This window comes from Microchirus variegatus (assembly GCF_963457635.1).
Source record: "Microchirus variegatus genome assembly, chromosome: 7".
Lineage (NCBI taxonomy): Eukaryota > Metazoa > Chordata > Actinopteri > Pleuronectiformes > Soleidae > Microchirus > Microchirus variegatus.
Window position 1 is genome coordinate 7,485,004 of NC_139808.1, and position 20,574 is coordinate 7,505,577.

General features: G+C 41.4%; 1 protein-coding gene across 1 annotated transcript in view; it reads right to left on the reverse strand.

Annotated features, from left to right (window-relative positions):
* Positions 1 to 20,574, reverse strand: part of tox2 (TOX high mobility group box family member 2) — a gene marked incomplete at its 5' end in the record, with an annotated part of 105,548 nt that overhangs the window by 57,070 nt on the left and 27,904 nt on the right. The window contains one exon of the mRNA XM_083891851.1: positions 9,018 to 9,110. Within this exon, the coding sequence (XP_083747977.1) occupies positions 9,018 to 9,110 (93 nt within the window). The remainder of the gene's footprint in view (positions 1 to 9,017; positions 9,111 to 20,574) is intronic.

The following is a 20,574-nucleotide window of genomic DNA, read 5'->3' on the forward strand; positions in this document are numbered from 1 at the left end:
TCCAGGGACTGGTCAAGTAATTTGAAAGAGACCAAACAGCATGATGTGTGTGTGTGTCTGTGTGTGTGTGTGTGTGCACCTGCAAGCATGTGTGTGTGTGTGTGTGCATCATCTTCTCTACCAGACCCACAATCAGCTATTTCACCAAGTCAAGAAATAGACTGTCAGAACAGCAAAAGAGAGCAGAGAGATACCTGTTTTTCCCACCCTCCCTTCTCAAGTACCTCATTAAAAAAGAAACAGAGCCTGGTGGAAAAGCATTCTTCCCCAAAGTCTCTGGAATAAAAGAAGAAGAAGGGAAGGAAAAAAAAAAAAACACAGACCAAGAAACAAAATGCGAGGAAGCAATCTCAGAGCAAATGAGGGTTCCACAAATACACACATTTGCATACGTAACCATTGTTACCTTAACACACAGAGGAGTCTGTCAATCTCATCAGACAACACTATAACCACACAAGGAAGAAAAAAAAAATCACACACGATTACATCCGTTGTGTATTTATATACAATTATAGTTCTAGTTATAAAAGGTGATTCACCGCTGAACTGCTACACAAGCTTTGGTATCACATCAAACGCACGCTACTTTAATGATGAGGTGCAAAACTGGCCAACGTGGATAACAATGCAGAGGTTATCAGAGAGCCTTTAAAAATAAATAAATAAAAACAGGTCAGATTCCACTTACTGTGGTTCACAATGTGCAAACTTTGTCATTGGGTCATTAGTCAGTTTCCCTTGTGAGTTAAAGATTTGCCTGGTTCCAGGTCTTTCTCTATCTGAGGATGTTACAACTGTTAGGCAAAACAACACATCTGGAGACGTCCTGTTGGGTTCTTCATTGATATTTTATGAAGACAAAGATGTTGGTAACTAATGTTAGAAATAGTCACAATCACTGCAATAGTTTTAACTGCGGGTAGTGCAACAGCAACATGATGACGAAATCCAACTTTCCTCAGTGGTGTTGATTCTGACACATTTGAAATCATGAAGGAAGTGCTGCTGAACAGACCTAAAATCATGTGTTAACCCTTTAAGACCTCATAATGTCTGTCTGGGCTTGTTTTTTTGTTGTTGTTTTTTTGCTTATTTTGACCATAAAAAGTGCTTTTGCCCATTTTTCCACAATGTCTTATATCAATATATCAATATATGTCAGTTATTTACTGCTAAAGGTGCCATATGTAAATATGTGGCCAAAAACGGTTACATTCAAATTCAAAATACCGAGGTCTTTTAGGTTCCGTTTTTTGACGTAACTGGCAACCCTTGGTTGCTCGGCAGCTAAGACTCTCTCCTCTCTAGCTAAAAAGCCTTCCTGCAACAGTGCGAGTGAAATTACCGTAATAACCACACACATTTAAAGGTGCATTATGTAATAAATCCAAAGCAACTGGCCATAAAATCCTCCTAATATGTCACAGAGACTCAGGAATAATGTTCATATAACAAACTGAACTCACCAACAACAACAGTACAGACAAAATATTTGCATTAAAAAAAATCTTTTGCAGACTGCAATTCATGTTTATGTTTTGAATCATGTTTTGGCATGTGGCGCCACCTACCGCCATCTACCAATTATTGCAGTCAGTAGCATCTCAGACCTTGGTATTTTGAATTTGAATGTAGTAACCGTTATTGGCCACATTCTTACATATGGCACATTTAATATGCGACTTATCAGCTTTCAGAAACAGTTGGTATTTTTCAGATGGCACAAACTGCCGCGTAATTAATTAAATGCAAAGTAATTTGTCCGTCGCTCACATTTATACTTGATATACGATTTCCAACATTTACATTGCACGGCACTCGCTAGTTGTATTCGATCGCAACCTTGTTACGAACACATTTTTAAGGAATCCTCATAAAACGAGCTCATCTCTCTCCATTTGCATCCGTGCAAACACGTGTTTCTTGACCGCTTGAATCCCAATTATCATCGCTCGCCATCCTGCCAACAAAAACTCCGCCGTTTAAAAAGCTGTTTTCCCAAGAAAACCGACCTGATGTGCTCAAGTACAATAATTTAAAAAGCACACAATACAGCGAAAAACCCTGTCCTTCTCCATTTTGGGACTTCACCATGTATTTAAATCTAAATGCAGCATCCACAACCATCTACTTCTGTCAATATGGCTGAAAATAATTCTGCTGTTGATTCATTCACTGCCATGCTGACTCCACATCCAGGCTCTGCCACTAACAGTCAGGCAGAATTTTCTATTACCAATCTAATTGCACATTCCACCCTGACAAGAGCTCATTAAACCTTAATTATACACATGTTGTTTTCTACAAACATCTCTATTTGGGTCTCTCTGCCTTGTAATTGTTCAGCAGGGACGACCAGTTGAGATTTCGCAGATTGAGAATGAATAAGAGTGAGCAAGAGAAAGAAAGAAAGAAAGAAAGAAAGAAAGAAAGAAAGAGAGGTAAAGGGAAAGAGAGAGAAGGAGGAGGAGGGAGAAGAATGAGGAAAAAAATACCAGAGAACGAGAGAGAGAGAGAGAGAGAGAGGGAGGAGTGACTAGAAGTAGGTCATGCCTCTCCATAAACAAGGCATGGTTTCTAAAATAATATACCCATCCAGTGGAAGTAATGCCTAACAACTGAGTGAATGTGGATCTCATGTAATATTTACAGAGCACTAATACATAAATGGCAAGTCTTTTTCTCATTCTCAGCTCCCCCACCCCTCCAAAACCAGAGGTTTCTTTCTTATTTTCTCTTTTTTTTCCCCCACTCTTGCCATTTGAATTTCAGAGAAAGTCAACTGCATTGATATCTGGCATGGTGGTGGTGGTGGGGGGTTGTGGGGGTGTTTCTCCCTTCGTTCTGCCTCTCCGGTATGTTTTTATTGCTCTCTCCCTCTGCCTTTCTTCTTCTTCTTCTATCCCTTATCCTCTACACATTGGCTTTCGTGTTTTTTTTTATTTTATTTTCCACACATTAATCTTGTTACATTTTAGTGAGGGAAAGTGGGCCTTAATCCAGACTCTTTGAGGCATGGACAATGATATTACTGTGGAGAATCAGCCCTTTTTTTTCTTCTTTTTTTATTATAAAGACTTTAAACTCCAGCTGCTGCTGTAAGGTCACCGAGCACTTGTTCGCCGTCTGGCCCAGCGTGATGCTTCTGGGCTCGGGCCTCAACTGACTGTGTCGACAACCAGGCCCCTGGCCAGGCCTATAGCGCAGCTACTGCAACTGGGGGAAAAAAAAAAACACTGTAAAGGAAACATCTCTGTCATGTTTGCAGGTCAGGTCTGAGTCCTGTGGGAGTGAGTAAACACTGTCTGGTAATTATGATGTTTGATATGCAGGAGATTTGAAGTAACTCTTCCTGTTTTGGCAGCTGTTGGCAGAGATCTTTCCTTATTTCTAAGGATGTACACTCTTAGAAATAAGGGTTCCTTCTACAAGGGCTGAGGTTCTACCTGGAACCATTTGCTTCTGAAAAACCCTTTCCCAAAGAAGGGGTTTTTCAAGGGTTCCTGGTAACACTAATGGTTCCAGTAAGAACCATTTTGATCCAGAGAACCCTGTAAAACCCCTTTTGTGAATAAAGGGTTTTAAAGAGGGTTCTTGGTGGAACCCTCCAAAAGGGTTACAGGTGGAACCTTTAATAAAAAGGTTCTACCTGGAGCCAAAAAGGGTTCTCCTATGAGGACAAGCTGAAGAACCTTATATGGTTCTACTTAGCACTTTTATTTCTAAGAGTGTACATGGGAAAATCAAAAATCCACCCCGCTGATAGAGTTTATTAAAACATAAGTATCCTTAATGTAGACAAAAAATACCAAACAACATCTAATATAATTATATTATAAGCCTGTAGTGTTTGGTACATAATAATACCTTTTTGTTCTAATTTGAGCAACTTTATCACAACTAGAAAGCTAGAAGCTCACAGAACTTCAACAATTCGCCAATTAAAGAAACTATAAGTAGTCTTTTTATCATTATTTGGTGTGACTGAGTCTGCTGGATGTGTCAGTTTGTGAGAGTTGCTCACATCACATACTTTAATGTTGATGACATGCGATGCTACGAAGGGAGAGAGAGACGTCTATCACGGACCATCTGGTGTCACCAACAACCACAACTGGCGACACTGGAGCCTCTCTGTTCCTCAGCCTGTTGCAATTTCACTGCATGCATCACATCTATCTTCATTATCTCGGTAGCGTTTGTTGTTGTTGTTTTTTTTACAGTATGCATTTCTTTGGTGTTTTTTTTTTTTTTTTGCAGTTGCCGTGTGCTAAAATATTCCATTCTTAGCGCAACTACAGTGGAACGTCCCCTCCGTTTTTTTCGCCCACAACAACAAACACGCTTTCACTGCATAAGTGTGATGTGAACCATGTCAAGATAAACAAACATGACATATTAAACAGGCAAAAACGACTCACTCTTATTATCCCACCAAAATAAATCTGCAAAAATACTAATTATAACAACCTGATCCTGACTGATTCACCCCCCTCTCTATCTGTGTGTGTGTGTGTGTGTGTGTGTGTGTGTGTGTGACATTCTCCTCCTGCTGCTGCCTTAATAGGCAGTCACTTAGATATTCGCTACAGAATAGTGCTCATGCAATATTAATATCACACCAAAATATGGAAGCCAGAGCCCTACACCATCTCTTTCTTTCCCTCCATAATTGACTATGCACTCCAAATCAGCTTGGAAAAAGAGAAAGACACAGAGAGAGAGAGAGAGGGAGCTCTAGAAACCGGTGGGGGGGGGGGAAGAGGAGTCCTGATACAATCCCTGTCATCTCTGTGCTGCGGCACATTCTGAACCTTCACCCGATGTGTCGCTGTCACAGGCGGTGGAGCTAAAACATCAACACCAACAATGTACAATGTTTGCTCAAACAGTTTGACTCGCTGCAAACAACAACCCTGACGCTCATCCAACAAACCGCCCCGACGATCCGGCAGCCTTTTTCGAGAGTCGACGCGCATCAACCCTCCATGTGTTTCCCCCGTATTCTGTGTCGTCGCGCTTTTGGACGCCTTTAGTTACGCACACACTGCAGACGGCAACACTGACAGATGACAAAGCCTGCCACTGTTTTGATGCAACACACCCGCCGCACGATAGTCACATTTGGATTTGCTTTTTTTAAGGAAGTTAACAGTGTGTGCGCTGCAACTTTAGGGGACTGTCAGTGTTTTCTTTCACAATTTTATAGTTTCTCTTTGTGTATGTAAAAAAAACAAAACACAAACTAAATGAGTTGAGTACGAGAGGAGCGAATTAGTAGATTTTTGACTTTTCTATTCAGTTTATACCCTATATACGAGTAGTTGTATAGAATTTTAGGTCCCCACAACATCAGGTCACTAAAAAACCATGTGGACCCAGACACCATCCGATCCAGACCTGTACATAATATATAGCCAATAAATCATTGATGGTTGCCAGGTTTTGACAGAATGTTTGTGTTGTAGCTGCTGTGCACTCTGCGAAATAAGGGTTCCAAAAGGGTCCTTCTACAAGGGCTGAGGTTCTACCTGGAACCATTTTCTTCTGAAAAACCCTTTCCCCAAAGAAAGGGTTTTTCAAAGGTTCTTAGTATCACAAATGGTTCCAGTAAGAACAATTTTGATCCAGAGAACCCTTTAAAACCCCTATCATGAATAAAGGGTTTTAAAAGGGTTCTTGGTGGAACCCTCCAAAAGGGTTCCAGGTGGAACCTTTATAAAAAGGTTCTACCTGGAGCCAAAAAGAGTTCTCCTTTGAGGACAAGCCAAAGAACCTTATATGGTTCTACTTAGCACTATTATTTCTAAGAGCGTAGCTTCAGTCTTTATGGAACCTAAAGGTCCAGGTAATGCAGACCAGTTGCATGTGTTGCAAGTCATCATGTGATGCATTTCAGCCAATCATGTCAGTCGATTCTGATGAGCGTTTACACTGGTGTCAGACAGTGACACAAACACCAGAGAGGGAGACGGGAGAAGAAAGAACAGACATTTTTTTTGGAGAAATGTAAGAAAATATTTTTCCAGTTAACCCTTAGTACTCACGCGGCACAGATCTGTGCCACAGGTGCACCCGTGGTACATTGCCATGGGAATGATACACAACTCCTTATATGGACATCCTGGGGGTGTGCTTTTATAGGTCACATGTTCAGGCTTCAAAAGTTTTCTTTTGTGTTGTTGAGTCAAATTTTTGGTCGTGATATAAAGTAGCAATAATTGTGCAGAAGTTATTAGAAATTAGACTGTTTTTAGTTTCTTTTTGTTCATTAAAATGAGCTCAGGTGTGTTTGTATAGTTGGGTGAAAACCAGATGGATCAGATTGCCAAGTCTGTGCTGAAAAGAAAGGATATAAGACACTCTGTATTGCACGTTCTTATAGCCTCTGTATGTTTGAAAATAGTAATTGAAAAAAGCAGCCAAAATGTGTTAAACCAAAAGAAGCAAATGGAGGTCTTGATTTACACTCTTTCTGAACGATACATCACTGTTTTATTCTTGGCTTTACGTGAGGAGAAATACTTTATTTTGCACAACTTTAAAGTATTTATTTATAATCCCTCTAGTTCAACAGTAAAATTGGCACTACACGGAAAAACATTACTTCTTTCTTTGTTTACAGAGTCAGTTGTTGACTCCGCCAAAAACGCAGGTGCACAAGTTTAAATAGATAGGAACGCAGTGAATCATAACAGTGATTAGACGTTTATTATATTCTGGAGCTTTGCTGTCCAAGCTGTGAATTTTAATCAAATAATACTGCTGCTGTGTATACTGTATGATGGGGATGGCAGGATCACTGCAGAGCACCGGAGGGTCATGCCCTCTGCACTAAGCATTTAAAGAAAAAAAAAAAAAAAAAAAAGAACTGTAGGCATTTAGACCCATAATAGATGTTGAAAAAGAAAAAAAGAAAAAAAGAAAAAGGTTGCGGGGGCAGAGTCGGAGGTTGGGGAGGAAGGGGGAGGTGGGCAGTGCACCTTGACAGGAAACACAGAGGTGAAGAGCAGCAGTCTGAGGTTAGTTTGACAGAGAGAAAAGAAGTGGTGAAGAAGAAGTGTGTGTGTGTGTGTGTGTGTGTGTGTGTGTGTGTGTGTGTGTGTGTGTGTGTGTGTGTGTGTGTGTGTGTGTGTGTGTGTGTGTGTGTGTGTTGGGGGGTAGGGTTGTAGCTACGGAAGTGCCAAGCCCAATTTTAACTGAACCAAGGGTGGTGAGGTGGTGGTGGTGGAGGGGTGAGGGAGGGAAAGAGATAGAGATCAGGTGAAAATAAAAGGGGGGTGCATAAGGGGAAGGAAGAGGGGAGGAAGCAGAGGAGAGGAGCTGGGGTTAAGTTAAGAGGGAAGGTGGGGTGGTGGTGGTGGTGGTGGGGGCGGGGGGGGGGGGGGACCTACTGCACCTTCACACTTGCTCTCGCCACAACACCTGATAAGTGCAATGGAAAAACGTTTGGTTTCCTCCTGCATGTTAAGTGGTTTATATTCTCCTCCTCTCCACGCAGCGCACAGCGTCTGCTACAGTACCTATGCTACACCCTAGGTAATAACAGACAAAAGGAAGTGCCAAAGACCAAGGCAGAAAATAGCGCACGACATCGTCTCTCCTTTCGATGAATTCTAATCCACGCGTTGTTTGCGAGCAAAAAGTGCTATTTCTCCCCCCCCCCCCCCTGCGATCCATCGAAACGTATCCGTCACCTCTGACGCGCCGCGTCTTCTTTTATAAACAGATTCCTGCCGGAGATTTAGACGTGCCGTGTTTAAATTGCACAACAGAGGATCAGATGAAAGTGGATATATATCTTTACTACCTCACGCATGTCCTGACAAGGAACTCATTCCCATGATTTGTAAGTGGGTTCTCCCTGCCACACACACACACACACACACACACACACACACACACAACAGCATTAACAATATTCACTTTAGATAACGTATGATTCCAGGCCCTGGGAGAGGATGGGTTTCTTAGAAATGCTTTGTTAGCACTCTTCTTCTCCTTGATAAATGATTTAGGACATGTGGCCTGAGACATCAATACAATCTCTTTTGTAATTAAAAAAAAAAAAAAAAAAAAAGGTGCACACACAATATTATGCAGCTTTCACTTTGTCTGTCTCGTCCTCACTCACCATCTCACCGAGCCCCGGAGCAGTGAAGAGATAATTCAAAAAAGCAACAGCATGAAGTGAAACATGAAAAAAAAAAAAAAGAAAAAAAAGAAAAACGGAAGACATAAGAAATTAAATTTTTGCTCTTTTGTTCCTTCAGTTTCTCTCTCTGGACATGAATTCATAAAAGCAACTCAAGATAGATCCTAATTATGATTTGCACTATCCCCAAAAAGATGTAATTATTTTTCATTTAAAGAAAAATGAATGAAAGAAAGAAAGGTTTCAAAAAAAATAAACTACTTTAAATAAGTTCCAGCACTTTGTTAAAGTCAAGGTACTACAAGTGCCCGCATTGCTAAACTTCAATCACCTTAATCCTCGTCCTTTCTTCTGGAACAATTATAGCTATAATAACATAGTCAAATAATTCAACTAAGTTTGTCCTGATTTGGCTGCTTCCGACACAGAAGAATCATATCCCAAAAACCCCCACAACGTGCCCTTTTTCTGTGTTAACGCAGCAAGGCACTTAAATGACTTATCAGCTGCAGTGGTGTGTGTGTTTCTGTGAAAATCCACCAGCCAGTGTTTACCGCACAAACCACCGTGTAAGACGGGGCTCTGTGCCCCGCTGGGGGCCGCTGCAGTAGCCAATCACGGCACAGGGATGAGGAACGCGGACGGTCTATCGGAGGGAGCATGCGGCGCTAGTGAGGGTGGTTAAAGAGTCATGAAAGAAAAATAACCAACTAAAAACAATGTTAAATGCTTTAAATGTCACTCCACACTGCGGCTTGTTTTTAGGTTGTGCTGCTGTGCACATGGTGAACAAGAGGTAAACTTGAAGTGCAAGAGGTGAGTGGGGGGGGGGGGGGAGGCTGAGAGAGATGAGTCTTACCCCAGTAGAGGGCAGTCTCTTGCCGTCAGGGTTTGGGCGCATGGGCAGGGAACTGTAGAGCCTCACACCTCGATCTGCAGCAGCGTATCTGCTCTGTAAGGGAGAGAGAGGAAGAAGAACAGTCAGTGTGAAACTTCACTTGGATAAAACTTCTCCTCGAACAATAATAAAATCAGACTTGACTTTAAACCTGTTTTCCAGCTCATTTAGCTCAAAAAGTAACTCTAGATTTTAAGTCGCCCATTCCTTGTTTAATTAACAGCAGTTGCACGCATTTCCTTCAAATTACAAACACAAGCACAGCGTCACTTCATGGCGATGCACCGCACGCGCGCAACAACTGGATTTTGCTCGTCTGCCGCACTGATGGGTGCTAAGTTGTTGTTGTTTGGTTACCATGGTCCCTGAGCCGTCTCCGTCTATATATTACACAGCTGATATCTGCGGTGCACTCGGTTTGCGAGCTTCCTGCCAGCTCCTCTTGTGTGTCCTTGTGTGGCTCGCAGCTGTGTGACGGAAACCTGAAGGAGTGTGGACAAATCCCTCTGTGGTTATGGGAAGCTAATGATTTGCAACAAGTGGTCCCTTTCCCAGGGAACGATGGCGCTGCGCACACAGTGGGATTCGTACTGTGGTTTCGCAGCCACAGCAGTGGTACATCCCGACATTAAATTCAAATCGCACTCTCTTCATGGCCTCGTTTAGACAGCAGCGCATTTGTAGGCAGATCCGAATCAGAATCTGTGTCCATATCGTGTAGTCTAGTCTACCACATGGATTTCTATAGTTACAGGCCACGCTTGGAGAAACAAGTATAAGGGTGAATTCCAATTCCTTGCTTAACCCTCAATCTCAAAAAAGTGCTGTCCCGATTCTCAGAAAAATCAAGTTGAGGGGCAAGTTTAAGCGCTGTATCGCCCTCAATATTGAGATTTTCCGAGACCACCCTCGGGAGCAAGGGCTACCCAGAATGCATTGCGTGTTTTGACATAACAAAGGTGGCGCCGAAAGCAGCAAAACGAGTACGCTACAAATTATTATTTGTAGCGTTATTATAACAAAGTATTTTCTTTGTTAATAGAGATATAAAAATGATGAAAACCATTGTATTATCTTAGTTTAGGCCCATATTATGGATTACTGACGTCATTGTTGCGTAACATTTATTTTTATTTTACCATTTTTGTCGGCCGGTGCGGACAAGCGATCGTTTACTTGTCAATAAGCCGTGGTGTGTGGTAACTGTCAGCTGAATATGTCCGTGGTTGTGGTATTTGTATGAGTATCATCTTATAACTAACTGACAACCTAATAACTTGACTGACAAACGGATCGTAATAAATAATTGGGATATAAATGTGTTCTTCTGCTTCTTTTTTTGGAGTTGACAGACTGGACGCAGCTTTCGCGTTATTCTGCCCCCAGCAGTCTGAAGACGTATCTGCATTTAAGGGGTGTCCCATTTCTAAGTGACAAAATAACCCTCAACACTTGGTTTTGAGGGCCAGTTAAGATTAAGGGTTGAGTTTGAGGATTAAGATTGAGGGTTAAGATAGGAATTGGAATTGGCCCTAAATAAAACCTGTGGAGCCGTGGCACAAACTTCCACTGTGTCGATCGTTTAACGCGCCTCCAATTAACTTCCATATTCCCAGATCTACGTCGTTGTTGTTGTCGTTCCGGTCGCGCTGTGAGTGACGCAGAAGACACTTTGAAATCCTATTTGAGTAAAGTTCAGATTGGAACAGATCTGTAAAAATCTCCAACTCACTTCACCAATTTCTCCAAACCGAAAACAACTAGTCCATCAAAAAAGACTCTTTTCTGACTAGCTAAAAAAATAGCTAAATCCACTGTCTTTGTGTGTATGCGCTAGCTTAAGAATGCTACCTGCTGCTAAAATAAAAGCTGGAGCTTTGTAAGAGGACAAAAATATATAGATAATGTTATATGTTATATTTGGTAAAATAGCCCTTTCTAGGCAGACGTGTGGACAAGTCCATTCAGTGGAGCGCTTGACAGTCCCGCGTTGATAAAAAGGGAGACAATAAGCACAATAAAACGTGTCATGGGTGATGGAGCCATTCATAGATTGTCTGTCGCATGTAAAACACGTCATTATCTCGTGTGGGGAGCTGAGAATCCCATCCTACAAATGTTAGTATTCAACAACCATGGGGATGAGACTCAACAATCAAGTATTTTTCGAGTAATTCAGTATACTGTGTATCCAGTTCAAAGACGAGCACAGGAATAACTACCATTAAAACACCTTTGCAAATTTGCATTTACTGGCCTAAAGCTATGGCCGTTGCAAGATTGCGGTATAACCTGATCCACGAAGCAATGTATGCAGTGGCTTATGTAATGTACCAAACATGAAACATATTCGATAGCATGTTCAAAGAGCATGATTTATACCCCATAAACAGCATTCTATACAAAGGAGTGCACTGAATGTACAGTATATGGTGCAGGCACAGTATATATACTGATGTAGGGGTGCAGCATAATTGCTGTGTAAGGTTTTGATTTCCTGTGCTCATTATGAGAGGTGAAAACAGATGAGTAGACACCAGTGGCCATCTTGTCAATACAGTTCACATACTGATGATGCAGCATGTTAAAAAAAAAAAAAAAAGGACTCTCATTTACAGCTTTCCTCGGCAACAACCGCAGAGATTGTGCTTTTTGCATCTTGAAAAAAACTTGTTTTGTTTACCAAAATCAGAAGCTTTCACGTGGAACATTCTTCAGTCAAACATTTCTTTCCCTTCCCACTTAGCAAGAGCAGCTACTGTGTACTAACTGCATGTCTCGCTTGAGACTTTTCCCTTTGTGGATTCTTAGATAGCTTGCCAGCATCGTGGCTAAACAAATGCCCGGAAGAATAGCTGCTTTATCCAGCGCAGGAGCCGCGGTAAGTGAATGTTTGATATTTCTCCAGTGTGCCAGGCTAATCTGGCCCTGTGGCATGCCATTATGGGGCTAATAACAGCTGTCTGCGGTCTGGAGGGGACACAAGCCGGGCCCCGGCTGTGCTAACTGGCCCTGACAGACTCATTAGGAGTGCTGGCACCCAGAACAGCAACAGCAAAACTCCTCACATGTGCACGCTCGCTCACAACAGTTTGCAAGTGCGAGAGGGCATTGTTCTCTACACTTGTTCTCTGACACCTTCCTTTGTTTTCCAAACCCTCACTTCAGACACTCTCACCCTTGTCACCTCCTTTTCACTTTTTGGCTGGCTTCGTTTTTTTTTTTTTGATATAAACCTAAACCAGATGCTGGCAGCCATTTAACATCACTGCTTGACACCATGTTGAGCCAAATCTCTTTCTTTTTTTATCACACCCACACTTTTGTTCTAAACCAGAACAGACGAGTAGAAGGTAGAGTTCTGATCTTAAAGGTGCCATATGTAAGAATGTTACAGTTACTACATTTTAGGTAGTAACTTTTAGGTTTCTTTTTCTGTCGTAACTGGCAACCCGTAGTTGCTCGGCAGCTGAGACTCTACTGACTGCAATGATTGGTAGATGGCGGTAGGTGGCGCCACATGCCAAAACATGATTTCAAAACATAAACAAGATTTGCAGTCTGCAAAATATTTTTTTTACTGTCTGTACTGTTGTTGTTGGTGAGTTCATTTTGTTATTTGAACATTATTCCTGAGTCTCTGTGACATATTAGGAGGATTTTATGGCCAGTTACTTCAGATGTATTACATAATGCACCTTTAATGTTACCGTGAGAACCGAAAAGGTAAATAATAATAATGAAAATAACATCAATACGTATTCTGCTCACTCGTATTTACTGACTAACTTTGGTGAGCAGCCACAGGAAGATGCTGCACCACACCAGGAAGACACTGTCATCCTCTGAACTTTGTTACTGTAGCTGTGCCTGTTTGAGGACAAGAGGGACTTCCCCCGCGCAGGCTCAGACAGCAAAAACAAACATTGTCGTGTCGCTCGGTGGGACAGAGCCAATCAGCATGAGTAAGTAGATCAGACAATAAACACAAAGAACCCAAAATGACGGCCGTCTGGGTCGAGAACCATTAACAATAGGAGGAGGGATGGGAAGTTTGGTTCTCGTGTGACGAACACGTGCGTTCATGCACAGATTTACGTTATAACGGTACGTGAGGCAGCATTTGTCACATTGTGGGACGAGTGTGATGATTCATGCTTGGAAGTACACTACTGTTCAAAAGTTCGGGGTCACTTAGAAATGTTCTTATTTTTAAAGGAAAAGCACTTTTTTTTCAATGAATATAACATTAAATGAACCAGAAATACACTCTATACATTGTTAATGTGGTAAATCGACTATTCAAGCTGCAAATGTCTGGTTTTTAATGGAATATGTACATAGGTGTATAGAGGCCCATTTCCAGCAACCATCTCTCCAGTGTTCTAATGGCACAAAGTTTGAAGGACAATATTATTATTTTTGAATAAAAATCATTATTTGTAATCTTGTCAATTTCTTGACTATATTTTCTATAAATGTTGCAACTCTTTTGATGAATAAAAGTGTGACAAAAAGTGTGACTTGAAAAAAAACAAAAGGATTGTATAGGTGACTCCGGATCCTATGTTCCCTGGTCACATAAAAAGCGGGGAACATCGGACCCGGGGAACATAGGACCCGGGGAACATAGGACCCGGGCAACATAGGACCCGGGCAACATAGGACCCGGGGAACATAAAACCCGGGGAACATAGGACCCGGGGAACATAGGACCTGAGGAACATAGGACCTGGGGAACATAGGAACCGGTCACATACAAAGTGTGGAATGTAGGACCCAGGAAAATAGGACCCGGGAAAAATAGGACCCGGGAACATAGGACCCAGGGAACATAGGACCCAGGGAACATAGGACCCGGGGAACATAGGACCCGGGGAACATAGGACCCGGGCAACATAGGACCCGGGGAACATAGGACCCGGGGAACATAGGACCCGGGGAACATAGGACCCGGGGAACATAGGACCTGAGGAACGTAGGACCTGGGGAACATAGGAACCGGTCACATACAAAGTGTGGAATGTAGGACCCAGGAAAATAGGACCCGGGAAAAATAGGACCCGGGAACATAGGACCCAGGGAACATAGGACCCAGGGAACATAGGACCCGGGGAACATAGGACCCAGGGAACATAGGACCAGGGGAACATAGGACTAGCGGAACATAGGACCAGGTGAACATAGGACCCGGGGAACATTGGACCTGGGGAACATTGGACCTGGGGAACATAGGACCTGGGGAACATAGGACCTGGGGAACATAGGACCTGGGGAACATATGACCTGGGGAACATAGGACCCGGTCACATACAAAGTGTGGAATGTAGGACCCGGGGAAAATAGGACCTGGGGAACATAGGACCAGGGGAACATAGGACCCACGGAACATAGAACCCAGAGAACATAGGAGCAGGGGAACATAGGACCCAGGGAACATAGGACCCGGGGAACATAGGTACGACCCCTAATGGGGAGTAAGACTTTTGGCATAATTACATTCACACATCATAACATACTGCAGTGCTATCTGATTTTATTTATAACACCAAAAAAACCCCTCTGCAGTCTCCTAAACCACACTAGACTCTGTACAATGTCGACTCATTAGATACATATCGTATGAGTGCTGGCTTTGCCTTTTTATAGGCTGTGGCCGGTGCAGCGTTGTAAAGCCAGAGGCACAGCTGTGAGGTTATAGTTACCTGTAACGTAAGCTGTTGCCTGTTATATTATTTACGCAGATCTGGACTTAATGTAACACATGTGCGGCTGTTGACATTCTTCTTAGATTAGCTGAAAGGCCTGCACACATCAAACTTCAACAATGAGAGGAATGCGAAGGCCCAGACTGGCTTATGATGAAACCCAATCACTCATCTACGGTATATAGTATACTTACAACCTACGTACACACACACACAATCATGCATGTGCACGCATACTGTATTTATACATTACATTAAGGGTCCCACACTGTTATGTGCAGTGTGCACACAACACTGCATGCACACTCAGCTGCAGGAGAGTTCAATTCTGCTCCCTTCGAGTGATGTTTTTTTTTTTCCCCCTCACATTTTCACTCATAAAAAACAAGTCATCCTGTCAATCGCTGTTGCATAAATACATTACATAATATCAGCTCGATTTCTCGCCGCGATGGTTTGACAGTCAATAACAGAGAGTGAATCACTTCTTCTGTGGTTTTTGAGAAATGTTCGTCTGAGGCCCTAAACACACACACACACACACATACACACACACAACTGCAATGTTTATCAGTGTTTGCGTCGCTAAACATTGCATTTGTGATGACTACGCTTATACTTCATGAATTTTTCATTGCATATGATACCCTTTAATTTGCTAATATCATAACAGTGTCGTTTCCATGGAGCTTTACATTTCCTGTGTTGTTGTTTTTGACAGATGCAGCCCTTTGTCAACTCATACTATATAAAAAAAACATTGCTTCAAGGTGCATTATGTAATAAATCTAAAGCAACTGGCCATAAAATCCTCCTAATATGTCACAGAGACTCAGGAATAATGTTCATATAACAAACTGAACTCACCAACAACAACAGTACAGACAAAATATTTGCATACTGCATTTTGCAGGACGCAAAATATTGCATTTTGCAGACTGCAAATCATGTTTATGTTTTGAAATCGTGTTTTGGCATGTGGCGCCACCTACCGCCGTCTACCGATCATTGCAGTCAGTAGAGTCTCAGCTGCCGAGCAACCACGGGTTGCCAGAGAGAAAACGAAACCTAAAAGACCTCAGTATTTTGAATTTGAATATAGTAACCGTTTTTTTGGCCACATTCTTACATATGTTACCTTTAAATATTTAGGGAAGGAGTCAATGACATATTTTAATGGTAATTTAAACACAGTATTTGTGCTTGTTCAGGCTTTGAAGACACTGACATAAAAGTGTTGTTTATATTTAAAAGGGCAAGGGTGGAAGCTGTACCCATAAAAAAAGAGTGTGTATTGTTTGGAGTCTATTGTGATGCCGTGTACTTGTGTAATATAATGAATCAATACAACACATTGATGACCATAAGCCACGAGCCACAGGGTTGAATTGTAAAATCATATTGATGCAAATTGTACATGTGTTTATAGGGATTCTTCAGACATTTCCAGTTTGTTCCATATTGCTGCATAAATCAACAGAGGTGTTATTCTATTTTGCGGCGGCACAGTATATGCCTGCGATATGTCTGTTTAAAAGTGCCTGCAGTGAGAGTCAGACAGATTTTTGTGTACTTGTGTGTGTGTGTGTCTGTGAGAAAAAAAAAAGCATAAGCACCTCGAAACCTAACCAAGGCATGAATCCAGGGACTACCTGCCTCAGGCCACTACTGATCACACCACTGGGAATATCCAGTCAACGCCAGCATTTGTGCTCAGGCTATTTATAACTGACCACAGGTTTTCCAGAGACCCTCCATCCAGTCCTGGTGTAAATATGTGAGTGTGTGTGTGTGAGAGTGTGTGTTGACATACTTTTGCTTGTGCTTCTATGGTGCAAAGAACTACTGATGTAATAATGATAAATAAATTCAACTTCAGACATAGCCGGTCCAATTTTGTTTTCACACTTTTACACTTAAGTGAAATGAAACCGAAACCTTTTGAATAACGTATTTCCCCTCCTAGCCTGAGGCGGCGCTGCATCACAGAATTACTGCAGGAGAAGAGCAAGAAAACTCGCTCGTCTGTTGGTTAAGGCAGGGCAACGTCATCAAATCCTATGGTTTTATGTGAACATACGACATTTTTTGGTTGTGTTTACCTACAATGCTCTTCTTTGTACCCACAATGCCCTGCATTGTAGTGCACTTCCTGCAGACCTATGTTTTAGGCCGACCAGAGTTCTCTTCTTTGGTGCGGATCAGAGTTCGGTTGCACATTCACACCTCCCCAGACGAACCGGACTTTCCGAGCAAATGGACTAGGATTCAAATTCAAATTCAAATCAATTTATTTTCTGTTGTGCGTTTAAGATTATATCCATGATAGCAGTTGTGTGTCGGAGCACAGTAACACAAATTAAGTGCAGATTAGATTAAGTGCATCAATGCCTGTCAGCCTTGGGTTGAGCTTGGCTAGAACCCTTTCTGGTTCTGTTGGGTTCAGACAAATAAAAAGTAATCTATTCTCCAATGCCTGCGTCACAACAGCATATCAACATTGCAACTAAGGTAACAAACTTTCATCTAATAACATTGTTTTTATCCTTGAAAAATTAATCCATGTTTTCAACTCAAATATAAAAAACTGCAATATACTGTTTTTTATTGGTCTTTCTCCAAAGTTCATTTAAAGGTTGCACCTTATCTGTTCTGAATTCTGTTGTTTGACAAAAACAAAGAGAAAAAAATAAAAATCCCAGCTGAGGCCACTCCGCAATGACATATAGTTGATTAAAAAATACAGACATAAAAATATAGTAGATTTCTACATCAGATTCCCTTCTGCCGACGAATACTTCACTTCTGGTTTTCCAAAAAACCCCAACACCAAGAATAACTCTTTTCACCTGTGCTCCAAAAGTGTGAAAATGAGCTACACTCTAAGATATTAGAGAGGTGAGCTGTGCACATTTTATGCTTCTAAATGTCTTTTTATTACTTGATTTTGTTTTTAAATGTCCCGATATATATATATTCACCGACCTTCTGAATGATTAGCGTTCTCTGAAGTGCTCTACCTTCAGTTTGGCCCGGATTAGAAACAGTGTTTTTTTGCTGTTGCAACAAAAGAATGGTCCCCACTCTTCTCCTGTATCTAACTAATATATCTACTAATGTTGATATTTAAAGAAATAGGATTAATGAGGTCAATGGCATTATCATGTTGAATTTCCCCTCACGCTCCTCTCCGAGCAGAACCTCGGTTGGCTTTGAGGAAATGGAGCAAGGCCGCAGAATATTTTTTATTAATAAGTGATTATACTCTGATGAAACTAACACATAATCCTTATCATCTCTAGATTATTGCAGTAGTTCCTCAAAGTAACTGACACAACATACAGTATTAGCACATAAGCTAATCTTACAAAACACAACTCATGGAGAAAGTGTAAAGTCATGTATCTGCAATCCAGTTTGGTTTTATGGCATTTCACTTCTCAAACTTTTTTTTTTTTTTGACACTTTGCTTCCCTCCTGCCTCTCACTTCATCTCAACTTTGTGTGTGTGTGTGTGTGTGTGTGTGTAGCAACAGAGGCCTGTCACAGAGCGCAGCTTCACTATCTATACTGGAACAACAATGCACAGAGCGCGCCTGCATGTTTTTTTGAGGTGCGATAGGAAATTCAGCAGCACTGTCTAAAATGTTAGCAAAGCCAAAGATACTAAGAAGAGCCAACTAAAATTTCTGCACGTTTGCCTGCACTTTTTTTTTGTGCAGGCAAGTGGATGTTAAAAGATATAATGTAATTAAAGATTTTTGCTCCAGTCGACGGTCAAGCTCTGCAGAAATGATCATAGCGCATAATGTAAAGTAAATTCCTTTCACGAAACGTAATCAAGCTTCATCTGCATTTCATTTGAATTTAAGAGAAATGGAATCGGTTGATTGACCGTGTCTTTTCATTTACATCACGGGCAGTTTGAAAGATCCCACAAATAGTTTTATACTCCTACAACACGCACGGCAGTAACCGCCGATGATATAAAATGTGTTCTTTTTTTTCCCTTTCACTTCCTCTCTCACACACACACACACACACACACACACACACACACACACACTTTTCTATTACCTTTTACAGAAAAGCAAGAGAAAGATGGAGCACATTAATAAAGTGCAGGCTGTGTCCTCTACCTGATACAAAGAAAACATTTTATTTTTATTTATCTTTTTTTTTTCCCCCCCTCTCCCTCTCATCTTTTTCCTGAAGGCGAAACAACAACATGATGCTGCAACAACACAAACTTAACAAACACCACAACTGACAAGCACCTCTGTTTGCATGCTGGCCACACAACGAGTCAGAAAAACAGATGGCTGGGAGAAGATTGAGCTAATGCAAAATAAGGGATTTTCGACTTTCATGTTTTTGTGTGTGTGTGTGTTTGTGTTATAATTTCCGATGGAGGTACAAGAAAAAAAGCAAGATAATACAGGCGAGAGCTGCGGGAGAATTATTCCTTTACAATTGTGTGATGCTGCAGGGAGAAGTGATTGTTGAATATCAGGCTGCATCTGTCATTTGACTTATTCTTGACTGTGATATAAACGCACCTTCAACAAAACTACACTGAACGGCAGAGTTTAAGTAATAATGGTAAAAATAGTGAATATACAATACTGAAAGTCAATTTGATTTCTTATAAAAAGCCTTCAATTCCAGCTTGTAAAATGTAACAACTGACTATATTTCTGTTTTACATCAATACATATTAAATACTGGAGCTTTTAACATTTAATCTGTTACGCTAATGAATAACAAAACAATATTGTATAGCTTAGTATTTTATTCTATAAAGACACAGTAGAACTTAAAGGTGCATTATGTAATAAATCTAAAGCAACTGGCCATAAAATCCTCCTAATATGTCACAGAGACTCAGGAATAATGTTCATATAACAAACTGAACTCACCAACAACAACAGTACAGACAAAAATATTAAAAAATAAATACATTGCGGACCGCAAGTCATCTTCATGTTTTGAAATCATGTTTTGGCATGTGGCGCCACCTACCGCCGTCGACCAATCGTTGCAGTCAGTAGAGTCTCAGCTGCCGAGCAAACCACGGGTTGCCAGTTACGTATTTTGAATTTGAATGTAGTAACCGTTTTTGGCCACATTCTTACATAATGGTGGCTTTAATAAGTGGTGTCTTGTCCAAGTAAGAGTGAAGGCAAATGAAGCATGATGCATGTTACAAGTTGTAAATGTGATACTTTAAAGTTGAATTCTTCTTTAAACACAAACATGCACGTCAGTATTTTTGATGCACTTCTTCCGTACAATAATGTGCAGACAAAGCTTTGCTTTCTATTTCAAACGTCGTACGGTATAAGTCAGCTTGAGCGACACAGTCAGAGGTTCCGATCACACATTTGAGAGACAAGAGGTAGAAAGCGATAGAAAGAGAAAGAGAGAGTTGGAGAGTGAGAGCAAGAGAGGAGGTAAGAACAGAGGCAGCGATGGAGAGATACTCGGAGAAAGTTAGTGCAGAGTTGATATGCTGACTACAGGCAGTTGATTTGGTTTCAGAGAGCATTGTTAAAGTGCTTTGAATTAATGCCTCCCAAAGAGTCCAATTGTGATTCTTGGGTTGTGCTGACAGAATATTTGACAGCCTGGGGTGAGCTGCTGATCTCAGCTGAATCCTCTGTTCAACACCCCCCCCCCCCCCTCCACACACACCCACTCCTGTGTGTGTGTGTGTGTGTGTTCCCATGCTCATGTGTGAATGTATGGTTGCTACACACTGCTATACACCTACACATGTTCACATATACACTAAGTTTGGATGTGCAGAA